This window comes from Aquarana catesbeiana, linkage group LG02, assembly GCF_042186555.1.
Source record: "Aquarana catesbeiana isolate 2022-GZ linkage group LG02, ASM4218655v1, whole genome shotgun sequence".
In the NCBI taxonomy this organism is placed as follows: Eukaryota; Metazoa; Chordata; class Amphibia; order Anura; family Ranidae; genus Aquarana; species Aquarana catesbeiana.
In genome coordinates this window covers 640306233-640328901 of record NC_133325.1, presented here as the reverse complement: position 1 = coordinate 640328901, position 22669 = coordinate 640306233, and the positions used below count along the sequence as shown (strand labels likewise).

Below are 22669 nucleotides of genomic sequence, written 5' to 3'. Positions count from 1 at the left end.
CCACCATGCTTCACTGTTGGGACTGTTTGGACAGGGGATGAGCAGTGCCTGGTTTTCTCCACACATACCACTTAGAAATAAGGCCAAAAAGTTCTATCTTGGTCTCATCAGACCAGAGAATCTTATTTCTCACCATCTTGGAGTCCTTCAGGTGTTTTTTTTAGCAAACTCCATGCGGGCTTTCATGTGTCTTGCACTGAGGAGAGGCTTCTGTCGGGCCACTCTGCCATAAAGCCCCGACTGGTGGAGGGCTGCAGTGATGGTTGACTTTCTACAACTTTCCCCTGTCTCCCGACTGCATCTCTGGAGCTCAGCCACAGTGATCTTTGGGTTCTTCTTTACCTCTCTCACCAAGGCTCTTAGCTCAGTTTGGCCGGACAGCCAGCTCTAGGAAGGGTTCTAGTCATCCCAAACGTCTTCCATTCAAGGATTATGGAGGCCACTTTGCTCTTAGTAACCTTAAGTGCAGCAGAAATTTATTTGTAACCTTGGCCAGATCAGTGCCTTGCCACAGTTCTGTCTCTGAGCTCTTCCGGCAGTTCCTTTGACCTCATGATTCTCATTTGCTCTGACATGCACTGTGAGCTGTAAGGTCTTATATAGACTGGTGTGTGGCTTTCCTAATCAAGTCCAATCAGTATAATCAAACATAGCTGGACTCAAATGAAGGTGTAGAACCATCTCAAGGGTGATCAGAAGAAATGGACAGCACCTGAGTTAAATATATGAGTGTCACAGCAAAGGGTTTGAATACTTAGGACCATGTGATATTTCAGTTTTTCTTTTTTAATAAATCTGCAAAAATGTCAACAATTCTATGTTTTTCTGTCAATATGGGGTGCTGTGTGCACATTAATGAGGAAAAAAATGAACTTAAATGATTTTAGCAAATGGCTGCAATATAACAAAGAGTGAAAAATCTAAGGGGGTCTGAATACTTTCCATCCCCACTGTATGTTATGTCCTGTATATTGAACTTATATGTGAATAACTTTCTCATTGTATGAACCAGTTATATGAGTTTGTATATACTGTATACATTTAATATTTTACATTTGATTCCTGTAGAATTCAATGAGAGCAACAGTGGAGCAGCATGAAGGCAAGACAGACATCCTGCCACCTATAAAGACCCTGGTCACCCTTGGAAAAGAGGACCTTTCCATAAAGGTGAATGCCTATAGAGACTGCAGCATTTTTAACAGCTTCTAATATGATTGTATGCATTATAGATTAATGCAGAACTTAAGGCAACCCCCCCCCCCATTTTGGATAGAGTAAGGGAGGGTTACAATGCCACTCACATTCTCACGTTTTTTTTTGCCATGTGTGTCCCATTGGGGAAATTTCCCTTCAATTCCTCTAATGTCGCGTACACACAACTGGTTTTCCCGTCGAAATAAACTTTGAAGGTTTTTTGGACGGAATTCTGCTGAAACTGTCTTGCGTACACACAATCACACCAAAGACTGACCGTCAAGAACGCGGTGACGTACAACACGTACGACGGGACTAGAAGAAGGAAGTTAAAATAGCCAGTAGCCAATAGTTTCCGTCTAGTACTTGCTTTAGAGCATGTGCCGTTTTTGGTCCGTCGGCATACAGAGGAGCGGTTTTCCCGATAGGAATTGGTTCCGCCGGAACTATTTAGAACATGTTCTATTTTTTTTTTTCGAAAAAAAAAAAGTCAGATAAAGTACACACACGATCAGAATATACAATGAACAGCTGCCGTCAGACCTTTTTTGTCGGACATTCCGCTCTTGTGTACGTGCCATTACATTTCCAAAACAGGAAGTGAGTGGAAATCCCCCTCCAAAGCGAGGAAATCCCTGGTTGTCACCAGTGAAACCAGAATTAGTGTCCCTTTTGGAAGAATTCCCCTCTATTTTTGTTCCACTGACAGCTCAGAATTTGGAATTTTCTTTCACTTTCACTCTTACATTCACTTGCTAATGAAATCTTTATAATAAAATCACTTTTTTTCCATTGCATACTATATTTTTGTCCCAGTGATGTCATCACTGGTTCTCTGTACTTTTCTATGTAGTGCAGGCACATTGTGGCTGGTGTGAGGAGACGGCAAGATACTGTACCTGGAAACATCATAGCACTCTACCTCAGTACTCCTAAGAGCCTTCAGCCCTCTGTACACCTCCTACAATTCCTCAGCTTATCAAAATGGCTTCATAGGTAGATAGCAAGATGTAGGGGGGCTTTCCTATTAGACTTTATATGCACGAAGGCTGACCCTAGGTAATGTCCACATGTGATGCTAAGCCTTCATGGTTGAAAGAGCTGAAATCCAATGAATGAAAAGGATGAGTCAGGGACAGTAACGCTGAGGAGGAAAGAATTAGATGATGCTGGATGCCCTCCAGTTAATAAGTGAGGCTGGCTCCATCTGACATCCTGCAGCTCCTAATGAACACTTTGAGAAGCTCACAAAATGGAGTGAAATCAGAGTAAGCCATTTCAGTCAAGGAGAGAAGCCTATAAACCTGTGCAAAACTGAAGGTAAGGGGTTCAACTTTAACTACTTCAGCCCCGGAAGGATTTGACCCCTTAATGACCAGGCCATTTTTTGTGATACGACACTGCAAAGCTTTAACTGACAATAGCGCGGTCGTGCGGCATTGTACCCAAACTAAATTGATGTCATTTTTTTCCCCACAAATAGAGCTTTCTTTTGGAGGTATTTGATCACCTCTGTGGTTTTTATTTTTTGCGCTATAAACAAAAAAGGAGCGACAATTTTAAAAAAAATATATATTTTTTACTTTTTGCTATAATAAATATCCAAGGAAAAAAAAAATTAATTTCTTCATCAGTTAGGCCAATATGTATTCTTCTACATATTTGTGGTAAAAAAAATCGCAATTGGTTTGTGCAAAAGTTATAACGTCTTCAAAATAGGGGATATATTTATGGCATTTTTATTATTAATTTTTTTTTTTGTACTAGTAATGGCGGTGATCAGCGATTTTTATCGTTACTGTGACATTGGATTGGAACAGATTGGACACTTTTGACACTTTTTTGGGACCATTGACATCTATACAGCGATCAGAGCTAAAAATAGCCGCTGATTACTGCATAAATGTCACTGGCAGGGAAGAGGTTAACACTAGGGGGCGATCAAGGGGTTAAGTGTTCCCTAGGGAGGCATTTCTAACTATGGGGGGAGTGTACTGACTGGGAGTAGAGAGAGATAGCTGTTCCCAGGAACAGCAGATCTCTCTACTTCAATGACAGAATGGGGATCTTTCTTGTTTACATTGACAGATCCCCATTCTATCTCTCTGAGAAGCAATCGCGGGTCGCCGGCGGACATCGAGGTCACCGGCTACGCGTATGGGCTCCGGCGTTGCGCCACGGGCGCGCACGTGCCCCCTATAGTTTTTAGGTCGGTTTGCGCAGCCGTGCCAAGCTGCCGTAGTGTAATGACGGCAGCTGGTCGGCAAGCGGTTAAAGTGATATTAAAGTCTTGTTTGTTGTTCTTTTTTTTTATAACAAACATGTTATTCTTACCTACTCTGTGCAGTGGTTTTGAACAGAGCAGCCCGCATCCTTCTCTTCTCAGTTCCTACGTTGGCCCCTCCCTCCTACAGGGTGCCCCCAGAGCAAGCAGCTTGTTCTGGGGGCACCCAAGCAGGCACGCTCCCGATCCACGGCTCTGTTTGTCCATTTACTCAGGCCCTCCCCCTCTGTCTCCTGATTGGCTCACTGTCAATGGCTCCCGCTGCTGTCAAAGCCAATCAAGAGTGCGAGTCCCCGGAGAGCCAAGGCTCTTGTGGAAATCGCTGGATAGAGATGGGGGTCAGGTAAGTATTAGGGGGGCTGTGGGGGGCTGCTGCACACAGAAGATTTTTTACCTTCATGCATAGAATAAATGAAGGTAAAAAACGTTGTGCCTTTACAACCACTTTAAAGCGCATTTCCACTTTTGCAGTTATATTTTAGAAAACCTCACTATATGTTTGTAATGTGCTCCCTAAAAAAGATTATTTTTTAGATATTTGTTAGAAGATGTCATGGCTGACTGCAAGTATTTCTCAACAAGTTCAGTGTGATCTGTCCCAGCAGGAAGGCTGAGGATTCTCTCATTAACATTATCATCATCATCGTTATTTTTATTATTATTATTATTAAGAAACCTAAGATTCTACGACTCGAGGACAGGGGGATGATTGAAAGGTCTGCCCCCCCCCCCACCTCATTCATAGATTGTGATTTATTCATAGAAGCTGTAGTATAGATTTCTATGAACGGAGGAGCTGGGCAGATAGGATGGGCAGAGTCGGGCACTCTTGATGAGATCCGGTGACCGCCCCTTAGTTACACCAGAAGATTTTGGCAGCAGGGGTTGACAAGAGGGTCATCAGAGGTGGAAGATTTCACCTAAACCAGGAGTCAGCAGCACAAGGGACACTCCACACTGATGAAGTAATGTCCCTTGAGCCGATAATTATTTTTTAACTAAACTTAGGCTTTAAATATTTTTATACTATATTGTAGTATGTGAACATGCGACAAATATAACCGCTTAGCGACCTCCACACATACATTTACTGCGGCAGTGCGGCTGCTCTGTGCTAGATCACATATCTGGTAGGTGATCAGAGCTTCCAGGTAGGGCTCCCCAGTTGTGGTGTGATTTGTCACCAGCATAAGCTGATCAGCAGGTCCCAGCCAATAATTGATCGCCTGTGTACACAGACAGGTGGTCTTGCTGTTTTCTTATTCCCTGCAAAGCAAACGAAAAAACAACAAGATCGCTTAGTAAAAGCAGCACATATTACACACATTACACATTGTTAGGCACACAGTTAACCCCTTGATCACCCCCAGATGTCAGATCCTTCCCACCCAGTGTCATTAGTACAGTGACAGTGTATATTAGCCAGCATCAGTGTCAGATAGACCGCCTCACTATCACAGTCCCACTATAAGCACTGATCACTGCCATTACTAGCATAATAAAAAATAAAAACATTCCAGTATATATAATATAGTTTGTAGACGCTATAACTTTCACGCAAACCAAATGTACACTTATTGGGATTTTTTTTTACCAAAGACATGTAGCAGAATACATTTTGGCCTAAATTCATGGAGAAATTCGATTTTTTTACATTTTTATTGGATATGTTTTATAGCAGAAAGTTAAAAACATTGTTTTTTTTTTTTATTTCAAAACTTTCTGTCTTTTTTACGTTTAAAACAATAAAAAAATAAAAAACTCTGTGATTCAATACCACCAAAAGAAAGCTCTATTTGTGTGAAAAAAAAATAATATAAATTTCATTTGCGTAGTGTTGCATGACTGCGCAATTGTCAGTTTAAGTAGCGCAGTGGCGAATAGCAAAAAATAGCCTGTCATGAAATCTTCCAGAGGGCAAGTGGTTAATGTAGGTGTCATCCCAATTCATCTGAAAAAGTGGAAATACACTTTAAAGCTGAACCTCAGGAAATACACAGTTGAAATACACATACTGTATGAATAATACATATACACCTGCCAAAAGATTTGTAATTCTTTTTAGCCAGGTAAATGATCCAGGCTCCTTTGCCAGGGAGCATATCCAAATCCATTACTTCCTATGCGGTTAATCAGCCCAGTTTGGTCAAACCCCATCCTGGATAATTAGGGAGAAGCAGCATACTGAGTGACACCGAAAGACTGCTCTTCTTTCTCCTGCACCAAGACTTAGGATTTATGGGATCACAGGAAGCTAACATAAGTAGAATACAGTTACTTTCTCAAGCTTACGAAAAGGATTAAAAAGCTTAGATTAAATTGTGTTTTTTATATGCTCCTGTTTACTTTTCATGAATTATTGGGGTAAAAAAATGGCTTTTGTACTGTCTGTTAGTATGAAAAAAAAATATTATCTAAAATGTACTTACCATTTATCTTTCCGCAGATTAGTGACCAGGGCGGAGGTGTTCCTTTGAGAAAAATAGATCGCCTGTTCAATTATATGTATTCTACAGCACCTAGGCCCAGTCTAGAGCCAAGCAGAGCTGCTCCATTGGTACGTTTTAAATACTGTCTACAGTGCCTTGAAAAAGTATTCACACCCCTTGACATTTTCCACATTTTGTCATGTTACAACCAAAAACGTAAATGTACGGTATTTTATTTGGATTTTATGTGATCGACCAACACAAAGTAGTACATAATGCGAAGTTGAAGGAAAACGATAAATGGTTTTCAGTATTTCTTACAAATAAATATGTGAAAAGTGTAGCGTGCATTTGTATTCAGCCCCTTTACTTTGATACCCCTAACTAAAATACAGTGGAACCAATTGCCTTCAGAAGTCACCTAATTCTTAAATAGAGTCCACCTGTGTGTAATTTAATCTCAGTATTAATACAGCTGTTCTGTGAAGTCCTCAGAGGTTTGTTAGAGAACCTTAGTGAACAAACAGCATTATGAAGGACAAGGAACACACCAGACAGGTCACGGGTAAAGTTGTGGAGAAGTTTAAAGCAGGGTTAGGTTATAAAAAAATATCCCAAGTTTTGAACATCTCACAGAGCACTGTTCAATCCATCATCCAAAAATGGAAAGAGTATGGCACAACTGCAAACCTACCAAGACATGGCCGTCCATCTAAACTGACAGGCCGGGCAAGGAGAGCATTAATCAGAGAAGCAGCCAAGAGGCCCATGGTAACTCTGGAGAAGCTACAGAGATCCACAGCTCAGGTGGGAGAATCTGTCCACAGGACAACTATTAGTTGTGTACTCCACAAATCTGGCCTTTATGGAAGAGTGGCAAGAAGAAAGCCATTATTTAAAGAAAGCCATAAGAAGTCCTATTTGCAGTTTGTGAGAAGCCATATGGGGGACACAGCAAACATGTAGAAGAAGGTGCTCTGATCAGATCAGACCAAAATTTTACTTTTTGGCCAAAAAGCAAAACGCTATGCGTGGTGGAAAACTAACTCTGCACATCCTCCTGAACACAGACACCATCCCCCACCGTGAAACATGGTGGTGGCAGCTTCATGTTGTGGATATACTTTTCTTCAGCAGGAACAGGGAAGCTGGTCAGAGTTAATGGGAAGATGGATGGAGCCAAATACAGGGCAATCCTGGAAGAAAACCTGTTAGAGTCTGCAAAAGACTTGAGATTGGGGTGGAGGTTCACCTTCCAGCAGGACAACAACCCTAAACATACAGCCAGAGCTACAATGGAATGATTTAGATCAAAGCATATTCATGTGTTAGAATGGCCCAGTCAAAGTCCAGACCTAAATCCAATTGAGAATCGGTGGCAAGACTTGAACATGTAAAAAAAAAGACTGTGTAGTGGGTGTGGTGCTGCTTGTTGGGATAATGTATGCCAATAATATGAAAATAAAAAATATATAGTTTGGAAATGTGTGTAAATAAATAAATAAATAGCTCAGTGAGTACCTAGATGATCAGTCTTACAAAAAAGTAAACTGTGTAATCATATACAGTATACTGTAAATATAATGTAAAATAAATTGATGACCATGTGCAAATTGATATCCAGGATAACCATCAGGAAAAAATATTAAAAGTGACAGGTGCTCTTTAAAGTGCTTTAAACCATAAATTAAACACTCATATGTGGTAAAATTCCTAAGCTTCAAAAACAACAATGAAAAAACAATGAAAAAAAACGAGTTTATACATGAAATCAGATATAACACATAAATAAGTCTTTCTGTAGCTGATAAAGTGACTGGTGCTATTTAAAGGTGCTCCAAATCCGTGTATCATAAAATTAAATATAAATATTAATAATTATTAATAAGTTTATCAGTAGCTCATAAAGTGACAGGTGCTTGTTAAAGGTGCTCTAATGTATTTTAAAGTTAGTGCTTGATGCTGGTGTTTCAACTCTAACTTCTTTATTATAACAAATCCAGATCCTTTCAGATTTGTTATAATAAAGAAGTAATACAGTATTGCACTATGGGGTCTTAATTTTACTATCTCCACATGTAAAAATGATGAGGCAAGAAAGCTAAAGGAAAGAAGAAAATTACATTGGTTGTGGATCTGAGGTCTGCTGGTTCAGCCACTGCGTGTTGTGAATGTTGGCTACCCCCTAGAGGGGGGAGCTCTCTGGTGAGTGAGAGACAAGAGGAGGATCATGACTTGCAGCTGTAATTGCAGTGAAAGGCGGTTCTACAAAGTAGTGCCTCAGGGGGGCTGAATACAAATGCACGCCACACTTTTCACATATTTATTTGTAAAACATTTTGAAAACCATAAATTATTTTCCTTCCACTTTGTGTTGGTCTATCACATAAAATCCCAATAAAATACATTTACATTTTTGTTGTAACATGACAAAATGTGGACATTTTTTCAAGGGGTGTGAATAATTTTTCAAGGCGCTGTTTATGTATTAAACAGTTCCAATGTATTGTTTTGTAATATATGTAAAATAACAATCGTTCATCTTACTTTAGGCTGGTTTTGGGTATGGACTGCCTATATCTCGACTTTATGCCCGCTATTTCCAAGGAGACCTTAAACTCTATTCCATGGAAGGTGTTGGTACTGATGCAGTTATTTATCTAAAGGTATTTATGGGTTATTTTGTATTATTTCTGCTGTATTATAAACCATTTTTTTTTGTTCATGTGGATAGAGTGGGAAAGGGTTTTAACTTCTGTATTTCTTTATTTTTGTATTCAATGACAATGAAAAGAGACAAAATATTCAAAGGTTTATAAACACCACATTGTAAAAACAATAAAAATGTTCAAAGAAAAAGCATGAAAGGTATATACAGTATCAATCAACACTCTTCACTGAAACATCACATATTTACATTTCTACTACTGCCCAGTGGTCATACTAGTACTCATTCATGTATATAGACAGTATACTGCATATATATATATACACAGTGGGCAAAATAAGTATTGAACACGTCACCATTAGCACAAGGTGCTATTGACATGAAATTTTCACCATGTGTTGGGTGTTGGTATCAACCAATGCAATCCATACATATAAAGAAACCAAAACAAATAAATTCAGAAATGAAGTTATGTGTAATAAAATGGAATGACACAGGGAAAAAGTATTGAACACATGAAGAAAGGGAGGGGTAAAAAAGCATGGAAAGCCAAGACACCAGCTAAAATCTATCAGTAATTAGAAAGCAATCCTGCCCCTTGTCAGTGCAAATTATTATCAGCTGGTTTAGTTTCAACAATGGCCTATAAAAAGGTGTCTCATCACCAAGGTGTCACACAAGAAACATCTCATGATGGGTAAAAGGAAAAAGCTCTCTTAAGACCTGTGCAATCTTATTGTTGCAAAACATACTGATGACATTGGTTACAGAAGGATTTCTCAACTTCTGAATGTTCCAGTGAGCACTGTTGGGGCCATAATCTGGAAGTGGAAAGAACATCATTTCACCATAAACCTGCCACGACCAGGTGCTCCTCGCGTGATTTCTGACAGAGGAGTGAAAAGAATTATCAGAAGTGTTGTCCAAAAAGACCTAGAATTAGCAGGTACAATTGTTTCAAAGAAAACAGTAGCTAATGCACTCAACAGCCATGGCCTGTATGCACGCTCACCACACTCCAGAAGAAAAAGTATTTTGAAGCTCATTTGAAGTTTTGCTGCACAACATTTAGACAAGCCTGTGAAATACTGGGAGAATATAGTCTGGCCAGATGAGACCAAAATTGAACTCTTTGGATGCCATAAAACACACAATGCTTGGAGGTCAAATGGCACTTCACATCACTCCAAAAACACCCCCCATACCAACAGTGAGGTTTGGAGGTGGGAACATCATGGTGTGGGGCTGTTTTTCAGCATACAGCACTGGCAAACTTCATGTCATTGAAAGAAGGATGAATGGAGAAATGTATCAAAACTTTCTTGATACAAATCTGCTGCCATCTACCAGGATGATGAAGATTAAACGAGGGTGGACATTTCAGCAAGACAATGATCCCAAACACAAAGCCAAGGAAACTCTCAATTGGTTTCAAAGAAAGAAAATAAAGCTGCTAGAATGGCCCAGCCAATCACCTGACTTCAATCCAACAGAAAATCTATGGCAAGAACGAAAGATCAGAGTTCATAGAAGAGGCCCACAGAACCTTCAAGATTTTAAGACTGTGCAAGAATGGGCCAAAATCACACCTGAGCAATGCATGTGACTAGTTTCTCCATACAGAAGGCATCTTGAACCATCAAAGGATTTTGTACGAAGTATTAAATACATTCCAGTTAGCGTGTTCAATACTTTTTCCATGTGTCGTTACATTTTATTCTTTGTATGTATGGGTTGTTACCGACATGTGGTGAAATATATTTACCATGAAAAATGGTGATGTGTTCAATACTTATTTTACCCGCTGTATGTATATATAACTCCATTACCAAAAAAGTTGGGACACTGTGTAAAATTGACATAAAAATGCAATGATTTGAACATTTGTAAATACCCATATTTTTTTCACAATAGAAAATATATCTATTGTTTAACAACTTCACGCAAATCGCTGTACCCGTACGTCGGTACTTTGATGCTAATTACCGTTGTTATGGCAGCAGCTAGCTGCCATAACCCTGGTATTTTCAGAAACGGTGTGCGTTTCTCTTTCCGATAAAAGGGGTCTCTGCAGCTGATTCGCCGTGAGATCACTTTTATTTATTGGTGGCGGGAGAGGGCCCCCCCTACCACCGCGCTCCGGTCGTCTCCGCCGCTTACTGGAGCCGTCAGTAGAGGCGGAGACGATCGCATACACTCCCCTCACTGCCTGGATGCTGAGTGAGGGGAAGATGGCCCCCGCTCGGCTCCATAGCATTTTTTTTTTTTTTCAAATTACATTTCTTTTTTTTTATTTATTGTATTTAGTATAAATATGAGATCTGAGGTCTTTTTGACCCCAGATCTCATATTTAAGAGGTCCTGTCATGCTTTTTTTCTATTACAAGGGATGTTTACATTCCTTGTAATAGGAATAAAAGTGACCCAATTTTTTTTTTTTAAAAGGACAATAAAAAGTAAAATAAATAAGAAAAAATTTTTTTTTTCAAAGCACCCCATTCCGACGAGCTCGCGCACAGAAGCGAACGCATACGCGAGTAGCGCCCGCATATGAAAATGGTCTTCAAACCACACGTGAGGTATCGCCACGATCTTTAGAGCAGGATCAATAATTCTAGCCCTAGACCTCCTCTATACCTCAAATTGGTAACCTGTAGAAATTTTTAAACGTCGCCTATGAAGATTTTTAGGGGAAAAATTTGTCGCCATTCTACGAGCGGGCGCAATTTTGAAGTGTGACATGTTGGGTAGCTTGTAAGACCGCTGCACAAATACGATGTGACAGAAAGTATTGCAATGGCCATTTTATTCTCTAGGGTGTTAAAAAAATATATCTAATGTTTTGGGGGTAATTTTCTAGCAAAAAAAAACTTGTAAACACTGAGTCTGAAAAATAGGCCTGGTCCTTAAGTAGTTAAACTGAGAAAATTTAATATTATAAGAAAAAATTCAGGTCATTTTAAAATAGATGGCAGCAACATGTCTCAAAAATGTTGGGACAGGGCCATGTTTATCATGGTGTAGCACCCCCTCTTCTTTAAACAACACTCTGTAAAAGTGGAAACTGAGGAGACCAGTTACTGGAGTTTTGGGAGAGGAGTGATGTCCCATTTTTTCCTGATATAAGATTCTAACTGCTCAACAGTCCTGGGTCTTCTTTTTTGTATTTTTCATTTCAAGGTATGCCAAATATTTTCAATGTGAAAGGTGTAGACTGCTGGCAAGCCAGTTAGGTACCTGGACTCTTCTACTATAAAGCCATGCTGTTATCATGGATGCAGTATGCGTTTAGCACTTTCCTGTTGAAATATACAAGGTCTTCCTTGAAAAAGACATTGTCTGGATGGGAGCATATGCTCTAAAACCTGGATATATCTTTCAGCACTTATGTTGCTTTTCCAGATGTGCAAGCTGCCCATGCCATACACACTAATGCACCCCCATACTACCAGAGATGCAGGCTTTTGAATGGAGCGCTGATAAGCCAGAAGGCCCCTCTCCTCTTTAGTCCAGAGGACACAGTGCTCATGGTTGCCAAAAAGAATGTCAAATTTCAATTTGTGTGACCACAGAACAGTTTTCCACTTTGCAACAGACCATTTTTAATGAGCTTTGGCCCAGAGAAGATTGCAGCATTTCTGGATCATGCCCAGGTAGAGCTACTTGCATGTTAGAGCTTTAGCTTGTATTTTTGGATGGCAGGGTGAACTGTGTTAACAGACAGTGATTTTGGAAGTATTTCTGAGCCCATGCAGTGATGTCTATCACAGAATCATGCCTGTTTTTAATGCAGTGCCTCCTGAGGGGCTGAAAATCAGGGGCATCCATTATTGCGTTTCATCATTGTCCCTTGCGCTCAGAAATTTCTCCAGATTCTCCGAATATTTTGTTGATATCATATACTGTAAATAACGATATAGTTAAAGTCTTTGCAAGTTTACATCGAAGGACATTATTCTGAAATTGTTCGACAATTTTTAGATGCAGCTTTTCACAGATTGGTGAACCTCTGCTCATCTTTACTTCTGAGAAGCACTGACTCTCTAGGATGCTCTTTTTACACCCAATCATTGTTACTGACCTGTTGCCAATTAGCCTAATTAGTTGCAAACTGTTCTTCCAGCTCTTGTTAATATCACTTACTTTGCCAACTTTTCGTTGCCCTGTCCCAACTTTTTTGAGACATGTTGCTGCCATCAATTTCAAAATGACCTTAATGTTACATACTGTATTCTCAGTTTAAACATTTGATATGTTTTCTATTTTCTAATATGAATAAAATATGGGTTTGTTAGATTTGTAAATCATTGCATTCTGTTTCATGTAGATTTTGCACAGTGTCACAACTTTTTTGGAATTGGGGTTATGTGTGTGTGTGTATGTACACACACACACTCCCCAAAGTGGCTCAATGATATTGAGGTCAGGAGACTGAGATGGCCACTCCAGAACCTTCACTTTATTCTGCTGTAGCCAATGACAGATTGACTTGGCCTTGTGTTTTGGATCATTGTCATGTTGGAATGTCCAAGTACATCCCATGTGCAGCTTCCTGGCTGATGAATGCAAATGTTCCTCCAGTATTTTTTGATAACATACTGCATTCATCTTGCCATCAATTTTGGCCAAATTTCCTGTGCCTTTGTAGCTCCCCAAAACATCAGCAACCCACCTCCATTTCCTGATAGAGGGCTGCACTGACTTTGGACTTGATAAAACACAGTGGACCAACACCAGATGACATGGCTCTCCAAATCATCATTGACTGTGTAAACTTCTCACTGGACCTCGAGCAACTTGGATTCTGTCAGTCTCCACTCTTCCTCTAGACTCTGGGACCTTGATTTCCAAATGAAATGCAAAATTTTCCCCAGTCCATGATGGTTTGGGGAGATATGTCATCTGGCGTTGGTCCACTGTGTTTTATCAAGTCCAAAGTCAGAGCAGCCCTCTACCAGGAAATTCTAGAGCAGTTCATGCTCCCCTCTGCTGACCAGCTTTATGGAGTTGCTGATTTCCAGCAGGACTTGACACCCGCCCACACTGCCAAAAGTACCTATACCTTGTTTAATGATCATGGTATTACTGTGCTTGATTGACCAGCAAACTCGCCTGACCTAAACCCCATAGCGAATCTGTAGGGTAATGTCAAGAGGAAGATGAGAGACATCAGATCCAACAATGCAGATGAGCTGAAGGCCGCTATCAAAGCAACCTGGGCTTCCATAACACCTCAGCAGTGCCACAGGCTATTTGCCTCCATGCCACGCCGCATTGATGCAGTAATTAATGTAAAAGGAGCCCTGACCAACTACTATACTGTACATGAACATACTTTTCCTTAAACCCACATTTCTGTATTAAAAATCCTTTTTTTTTAATTGGTCTTCTGTAATATTCAAATTTTCTCAGATACTGAATTTTGGGTTTTCACTAGCTGTAAGCCATAATCATCAAAATTAAAAGAAAGATTGAAATATGTCACTCTGTGTGTAATGAATCTATATAATATATGAGTTTCACTTTTTGAATTGAATTACGGAAATAAGTTAACATTTTGATGATATTCTAATTTTATGAGATGCCCGTGTGTGTGTGTGTGTATATATAAATAATATATATACACACACATACACACAGTATATGTGTATATATAGAAGGGGATTGGGGTAAATAGCATAAAGTGGGAGAGGTATCAAGTCCATGAGACAGAATAACAAAACAAGGGTATTATGAGAAGTTAACATTGGAGATAAGTTGAAAAAGGTGGGAGGGAGAAAAAAAAATCATGGGGGAGGACAAAGGTAGGAGTAAGGGGCAGTAAGAAGTGAGGAGTAGGGGGGTAGATAAGGGCGCAGGAAAGAAATCTAGACTACATCTCTCAGTTGTTTTACTTTCCCGAGGTACGATTTCACCTACAATCCTAGTATTTTGAACAAAATGTCCCAAGAATAGGTAGTATGAATCTTTTTGGGGGTGCTGGTGACAGTCACAGCCAAAATAACTTACATTCATCAATCTCACACTATAGCCCACAGCCAGAGTAGAAGGGTACGCAGTAAATGGTGTGGCGTCCACATACAGATGCTCCATGTTTAACTACCGCTCGGACTTAAGACCAGCTCTCCTCACCCGAACGAGGATCTGTACATCATTGTATTGTACAATACAGCACAGAATTTTTGTTTGTGCTCTGTACTTATGCAAATTAAAACAACGTTATTGAGCTGGAGTTTTGTGTTTAGACCTTTTTTTTCACAATACAGTACAGTACAGTACTGCTTAAAATATTGATTACTTGTGGTTCCTCGTTTAACGACCAATTAGTTTAACGACCTGGGCGATGGAACGGAACCTGGTCATTAAGTGAGGAGAATCTGTATACAGTATTTGCAAATGTCTGCAACTGAAACCTCTTGTTTTAAATGCAAATTGTTAAAGAATTGCTGGCTATTTCTGATTTTGGATTTTCATGGCACCACCGTTGGTCACATACCTTTCTACACTGGCTGTGCGGAACAGATTGATAAATGTAGGTTTTTATTGTCATGTGTGTCACCTCTCTTTTTTTCCTGGTCATTTAGTATCACTAAGACAGAAAGCAACAAGAAATTCAAAAGTGTTGATGAAACGTGCCTAGAGTTGTCACTAGAGCAAGAAATGAAGGAAGTTTGTCCGATTGGGGCAAAGTGTTCACATGATAACACTTTAAGATGGAATTTCCTGTTTACTTTGCAGAGATTTGCTCTCCTTTCCTGTTGCATCTCTAGGAAATAAAATTTCCTGTTGCGTCTAAACGATATTGGTAACCATTCTCTAAAACTCTGAGTTTCTCAAGCCACAATGAATGGCCAGCAAATGGCGTACATCACTTAGGAAAATATTTACTATGGCCTTCTTTACAAGGGCATCAGTTTGTATAAGAGAAGTGTGAGCAGCAAGCATTTACAAAGCATTAACAGGGTTTTCAGCAAGCTTTGTTAAAGTTTTTAAAGTACCAGTAGTCTTGTCTTGTCCTAAATGGTGATTCTGTGCTTGGACACCCTAGTGATTGGAACTAAAAGGAAGTGTGCGTGTTTTGTTAATATTTTCGCCATTCAGTCATTTTTTTCTAATACATTTATAAACTATAATTTTAAAATGTTTATTTGTAGTTGGGTTAATAGAAAATATTGTGTACATGGATTTACAATGGAAGCTACATCTGCAACACAATGGTTTTACTGCTATGCTGTAAAAAGCATGCGTATTCAGGTCTCTTGCCAGCTCATTCAGACACATACATAAGTTCAGTTGCATTTTTTCATCATGTGTGCATTTAGGCAGACCAGTAGACATGTGCAATTTGTTTCGTTCTGAATTAGTTTTTCGACAAAATTCAACAAATTAATTAATTCGGAAATATTCAAATTAACAAGAACCTTTTTAACAGATTTTTCCGAAAATTAGAAAGAGCGAGAATCCAAAATTTGAAAATTTGAAAATCCAAAAATAAAAATTCAAAAGAACGAAAATCTGCAAATAAGAAAGAAAATTTGAAAACCCTAAAATGCGAAAATCTTAAATAATAACTAACTAAATAATAACTATTACTAACTATTAAATTATAGGTATTGGAGTTTCCTTTCAAACTTGGCTGTTATTGACCGTAACAATTTATCCGAAGTTACAAATTATCCGAAATAATGAATGCCACATCTAAACAAATAGAACGTAACTAATTAATAATAATTAATAATAATACAAAAGTTATTATTATTATTAATGTGTTATGTTCCATTCGTTTAGATGCGGCATTCGTTATTTTGGATAATTCATAACTTCGGATAAAGCATTATTCATTATGTTCACTAACAGCCAAATTTGAAAGGAAATTCCAATACCTATAATTTAATAGTTAGCTATTATTAGCTAGTTCATTAGTTATTATTTTTATTTTCTTTATTATTTTCGAATTTTCGGACTTTCGAATTTTGTATTTTTACTAATTATCGAAAAATAACTAATACCGCATCTAAACCAATGGAAGGTAAGAAATTCAAAGTTTTCCGAAGTTACGAATTTATTCGAAGTAACGAATTTCAATCATAATGAATGACCCGAAAAAAGGGAAAAAAATGCATTTTTCAGCAGTGCACATTTTTGCGGATCAGTACCTGCAATTCTCAACATAAAATGAAAATTAAATTTAACCACTTCCAGCCCAAGGACGTCATATGATGTCTTTGAATTTGAGTGAGGATATCTGATTAATACCTGCTACCTCCGGTGCTTCTCTGGGCTCACCCGTGCGATCGGCAAGCCGGAGAAAGAATCCACCGCCGGAAGTATATCATAGAGTTTTACAGTGACCAGATGGTCCCCAGTCATCTCTATGACCTTTGGAGGCCGGCCAAAGTAAACAAAGCCGAGAAAAGAAAAGAATCGAATGAAAGAGATCGTTCATTTTTTTTTTTTTTTTAATCTCAATCTTTCCAGCCTGGAGGAGCAATTTGGGGTCTCATAGAGAGAAGAGGATCTGCCACACACCATTCCTATTACAAGGGATATTTACGTTCCTTGTAATAGGAATAAAAGTTTTAAAAAAAAAATTTAAGAAAAAGTGTAAAAATAAAAAAATGTAAGTAAAATAAACAATAAAATAAACATAAACATAACATAAAATAAACAAAAAAATACATTTAAAGAGCCCCGCCCCTGTGTGCTCACGCACAGAAGCGAATGCACGCGTAAGTTGCGCTGCATACATTAACGGTGTTCAAATTAAACATGTGAGGTATCGCCGCATGTGTTAGAGCGAGAGCAACAATTCTAGCACCAGACCTCCTCTGTAACTTTAAACCGGTAACCTGTAAAAAAATGTAAAGTGTCGCCCATGAAGATTTACAAGTACCAAAGTTTGGCGCCATTCCACAAGTACGCGCAATTTTAAAGCATGATATGTTAGGTATCTATTTGATCGGCGTAACATCACCTTTTCACATTATACAAAAAAATTGGGCTAAATTTACTGTTTTGATATTTTTTAATTCATGAAACAGTTTAAAAAAAAAAAAAAAAAACACATTTGAAAAATTGTTTCGCAAATACCGTGTGACATAAAAAGTTGCAACGAACGCCATTTTATTCGCTAGGGTCTCTGCAAAAAAAAAAAAAAAAAAATATATATATATATATATATATATATATATATATATATATATATATAATGTTTGGCCGGTATGTAAGTGGTTACATGGAATGTTTTTTTGCGTAGCATTCTGCTTTCGTTTGCAGGGCACTTAGTATATGAATGAAATGTACAGTATGTGGCCCTGGGAGGAAGGCATGTGTCACCAACATTTTTACAAGCAGCGGTAATTGAGTAAGTAGCTTTACAATTTTCTTTTGCTCTAGGCTGTGTCCGGGGACTCATTCGAGAGACTGCCGGTCTTTAACAAGTCAGCATGGCGACACTACAAAACGGCAGCAGAAGCGGATGATTGGAGCAATCCAAGCAGAGAGCCACGGGATGCTTCCAAGTACAAGGCTAATTAACGGACAGCCCTCAGGGTTTCTCGCAAAATGGCATTTTTTTTCCCCCTGTTTATTGAACGTGTGGCCTGCTAATGCAGAGCATTACTGAGTGTATACTGGTCAGTAGCATTGCCCGAGTGACAAAAAAAAAAAGGCATTCAGGTTTATCTGTTAAAGTAAACAGGGATTAGAATTGTTCACTTAATTATATTTTATAAAATGATGTAGCAAAACGGGTTACTGCTAGTCCTATTAGGTTTCTGCAATGCATATGTAATCTATTGCAATACGAGCTTGTTTGTCATACAGATTACATGTGATGCAGTGCTGTAAAATAATATTTTTTTGGAGTAAAACACTCCAATAATATTTCACATTGTAGTGAAGAGAGATGATCTTTGGTATATTTATACACACCACTGTAATATGTATGCATTAAAAGTGTGTTGCCTTTAAACGGTGTGTGTGGTTCTGCAGCATAGTGTGCTGCTTTATAAGGGAAAAATCACTCCACTTTGACCACTTTTTGCATGTATGTGGCTGCTTTTTTCATTTCTTTTTCTAATGGTCCTCTAATCTGCTGTATTGTTGTATTTTAAGTGAAATGAAACCACCTATTTTTAAGCACTTTTAGCAGGTCATTTAATCACTTACCGAGTATGCAGTGTTTTCATCTTTTAATCCTTGCCTATGATCCTGTTTAATCTGGTGCCATGAACGCTGGTTGCCCCAGGTTTCCTGTTTTCAGGGTGGCTCTTTTCTTGCATGCAGGGACTAAAGTTTTGTCTCCCTACGCTGTATGCATCAGTAGAAACACACAGCCCCATAACCTAGGATAGCAAAGCACTTCCCTGCTCCCCCCCCCCTTCACTTCTCCAAGCCAGTGTTGCCAGCCTACCAGATTGAAATTCATGGGCAAGTTGTTACTGGCATTTCCACAAGTTACAAAATTACACCTTTTGCAAATTTCAGTATTTAGGCTACAAACAAGTACAATATGCAAATAGCAATATGATTTAAGGTGGATATTAAGGCAAAAAAAAAATATTTCTTCTTTTATTTTCGATATAGTAAGTAAGTATCTCAGGGACAGGACTCAGGAGGGCCGGAACTTAGAATGGGCAGGCACACACACATTAAATTGACAGTTCACACTTGTGCGATGCGGGAACCCTGCGAATCCACTGCGGGTTCCCATATTGCACCCAACTCGCACAGCAGTTCACGCTGCCACATGCGAACTGCCGGGAGTGTCAATATATTGTTAATGACACCCCCATTTCAGCTAGCATATCACACTGCAAACTGACAGTTCGGACATGAATGGGATCGCATGGATGTGAACACCCATGCGATCTGATTCTGGTGCAGACCAAAAAAAGGGTCCTGTGCGAGTTTGGTCCGAATGCGATGCAATATCAGCCATACTATCTGTATGGCTAAAATCGCATCACACGGACATCGCATGTGATTTGCACTGCAGTGCGTATCACATGCAATCTCACAGAGCGCGCTGGTGTGAACTGGCACTTACAGTGACACTGACAGCAACACAGATGATGACACCTGACCGACATGTCCCCTCCTGAGTCACAGTGACAGTCTCTCTCTACGCCAGGTGGTCCCTTCAGTCCACTCAGTACTGACAGACCCGCTCTTGGCTTGCCTTGCTCCCGTCCCGCAGACCCGCTTACGAGACTCTGGCCGCTCTGCTCAGCTCCCTTGCACTATGACATCACACAACACGCTCAGGCACCGCCCCTGCCAGACCTGCCCCCCCCCCCCCCACTGGCGCCGTCCGAACACACTGTAGCAGGCACTCGGATGGTCTCGGCTGGTTCCAAGCCGAGCATCCATATTTTTAATGGCATCCTTTTCCTGTCGCTGGTATTTACTGGCAGGTGAAACGTGCCCATTTTTTACTGGCTACCAGTAAAAATACTGACGGTTGGCAACACTGCTCCAAGCTAACATTGACTGGAGACTGCACTGTCCACTGTTAATTTTTCCCTGTGAAGACTGGACGTTCACATGAGCAACACTGAGAGAGCAAAGCTGCCAGCACTGAAAGTTGTAAACTGCAAGTCCTGGGGTAAGACTATTAACAAATAGTTTACTAGGGAATGATTTTTTTTTTTTTGTGCTGAATGTGTTCAGCTAAAAAGGGTTGGAGGGTTAAATACTAGTTAAAGCTGCTCATACATTAAACACAGGTATTTGTAGGTTCACACACGTCTTTTAATCTACCGGAGCCTCCAAACAAATAACACTGGCAATTAGCACACCCTTTGAATACCATCGGCAAGAATCTGCATCTGGAATGACATGCATTTGCAGAAAGCTGTGGTCGCAGCAATTATCTATTGATCGTGGTTGGACGCAAACCGACTGCATCCAGCCAGTATCATTTGTCCCTAACCACAGGAAACACTGGCTGCACAAGTAACAGCATACAGTCATGAATAGCTGCAAGCGCTGTCAGCCTGTCATTTCCTAGTATGTCATTCCAGATGCAGGAATCCCCAGTTTATTTCTGCTGGAATTTGCAGGATGTGCTAATCACCTGTGTGAAGGGAAACTTAGTGTAGAAATCTCAAAGTCAGAACACTGTCACATTCCATCTACGTACCACTCTCCATTGGTAAGAGCGGCCTTTTCCAGCCTTTTTTCAATCACAGCGCCCTTTAAAATAATGTAAAATCTCAAGGACCCCCAGTCTAAAAGGCAAATGCCTATCTCTGCCTGTAGGCTCCCAAGATGTAAATCTGGTAGTATACACATGCACATACACTGACATTATTAAATACACACACTGACATTATTAAATATAATATTTCACAAGACAAAATGCAATACCATAGGCATTTCCCAAATAGTCAGAGGTAGTGCAGGTTCCTTGCTCCTGACTTACAATATCTGATGCATTCACCTGCTTATAGAGACATTACTATTATAATATCCTCACACATAAATGGCTATACACCATGATGGATAAAAGGAATGGATGGTTGCACACCGAGGCAGTGATGAATCTCTTTATTGTAAAAACCGTAACATGAATAACACCACAGGACAGGCAAACAGGTACAGGTAGACGCGTTTCACACAGCGACGCTGCGCTTATTCATTATGGTAATAAATAAGGATAGCGTCGCTGTGTGAAACGCGTCTACCTGTACCTGTTTGCCTATCCTGTGGTGTTATTCATGTTACGGATTTTACAATAAAGAGATTCATCACTACCTCAGTGTGCAGCCATCCATTCCTTTTATCCACCATGGTGTATAGCCATTTATGTGTGAGGATATTATAATAGTAAGGTAGATATTGTATGTCAGGAGCAAAGAACCTGCACTATCTCCGACTATGTGGGAAATGCCTATCCGGTGTGCAGCCATCTATTGCTTTTATCCAAATTGCACGGCCAGCGAGCTGAGGCTAGCACCCCTGGGAGGAGTCCATTTCCCAGTCTACCTGGTTCCATCACTCACATGGAACGGCATTTTCTTTTCCTATTGTATATACCATGGAGGTCCATCCTTGCAGACTACCTATCCAAACCCTGGAATACAGCACATTTTACACACTTTCAGAGAATTGTGGTATTTCTCCTTCTCACTTTCCTCCAGCTGCTCTTCTTGATCACTGAAAAACCCTTCATACCCACTTTCTCTGGCCATTGCACTGCCTTTAAATACACCTTGGCACTCAATCATCACTCCTGCCCATGCCTCCTAGCAAGACTTGATGTACTATATGACCTTGTATACACCTCTCCCCTACACCAAATTCTGCATTAGCAGAGATGGTAAATGCAAAACCAGTCCATAGAGTCAATACCCCTGATGATCTCAGGCAGCACCTCAGGTTGCTGAGGCACCCTGGTTGAGAAAGGTTTGGTTAGAGCAGGCATCCTCAAACTACGGCCCTCCAGCTGTTGCGGAACTACACATCCCATGAGGCATTGTAAAACTCTGACATTCACAGACATGGCTAGGCATGATGGGAATTGTAGTTCTTGAACAACTGGAGGGCCATAGTTTGAAGACCCTTGGGTTAGAGAGTTAAGTAACATACATGGAGGGGTGTAGTAAAGCTTTGCTGAATGCAACACCATTCCATAGAGTCCAAGAAATAAGTCACCCGTGATCCCCTGGTACCCCTAATGAATTCAGTCAGCACTTCAGCGTGCCAAAGCACCCTGGATAAAAAAGGCTGGGTTAGAAATTTGAGGAGATATACAGTGGGGGCGGAAAGTATTCAGACCCCCTTAAATTTTTCACTCTTTGTTATATTGCAGCCATTTGCTAAGATCATTTAGGTTGATTTTTTTTTCTCATTAATGTACACACAGCACCTCATATTGACAGAAAAACACAGAATTGTTGACATTTTTGCAGATTTATTAAAAAAGAAAAACTGAAATATCACACGGTCCTAAGTATTCAGACCCTTTGCTCAGTATTTAGTAGAAGCACCCTTTTGATCTAATACAGCCATGAGTCTTTTTGGGAAAGATGCAACAAGTTTTTCATACCTGGATTTGAGGATCCTCTGCCATTCCTCCTTGCAGAT

General features: G+C 39.8%; 1 protein-coding gene across 1 annotated transcript in view; it reads left to right on the top strand.

Moving 5' to 3' along the window:
• PDK3 (pyruvate dehydrogenase kinase 3) overlaps window positions 1-21032 on the top strand; it is a 150758-nt gene extending 129726 nt beyond the window's left edge. Inside the window, exons 8-11 of the mRNA XM_073616436.1 lie at window positions 1069-1170; window positions 5928-6038; window positions 8463-8576; window positions 17975-21032. Coding sequence (XP_073472537.1) covers window positions 1069-1170; window positions 5928-6038; window positions 8463-8576; window positions 17975-18115 — 468 coding nt within the window. The 3' untranslated portion in view covers window positions 18116-21032. The remainder of the gene's footprint in view (window positions 1-1068; window positions 1171-5927; window positions 6039-8462; window positions 8577-17974) is intronic.
• Window positions 21033-22669: the final 1637 nt, after the last annotated feature.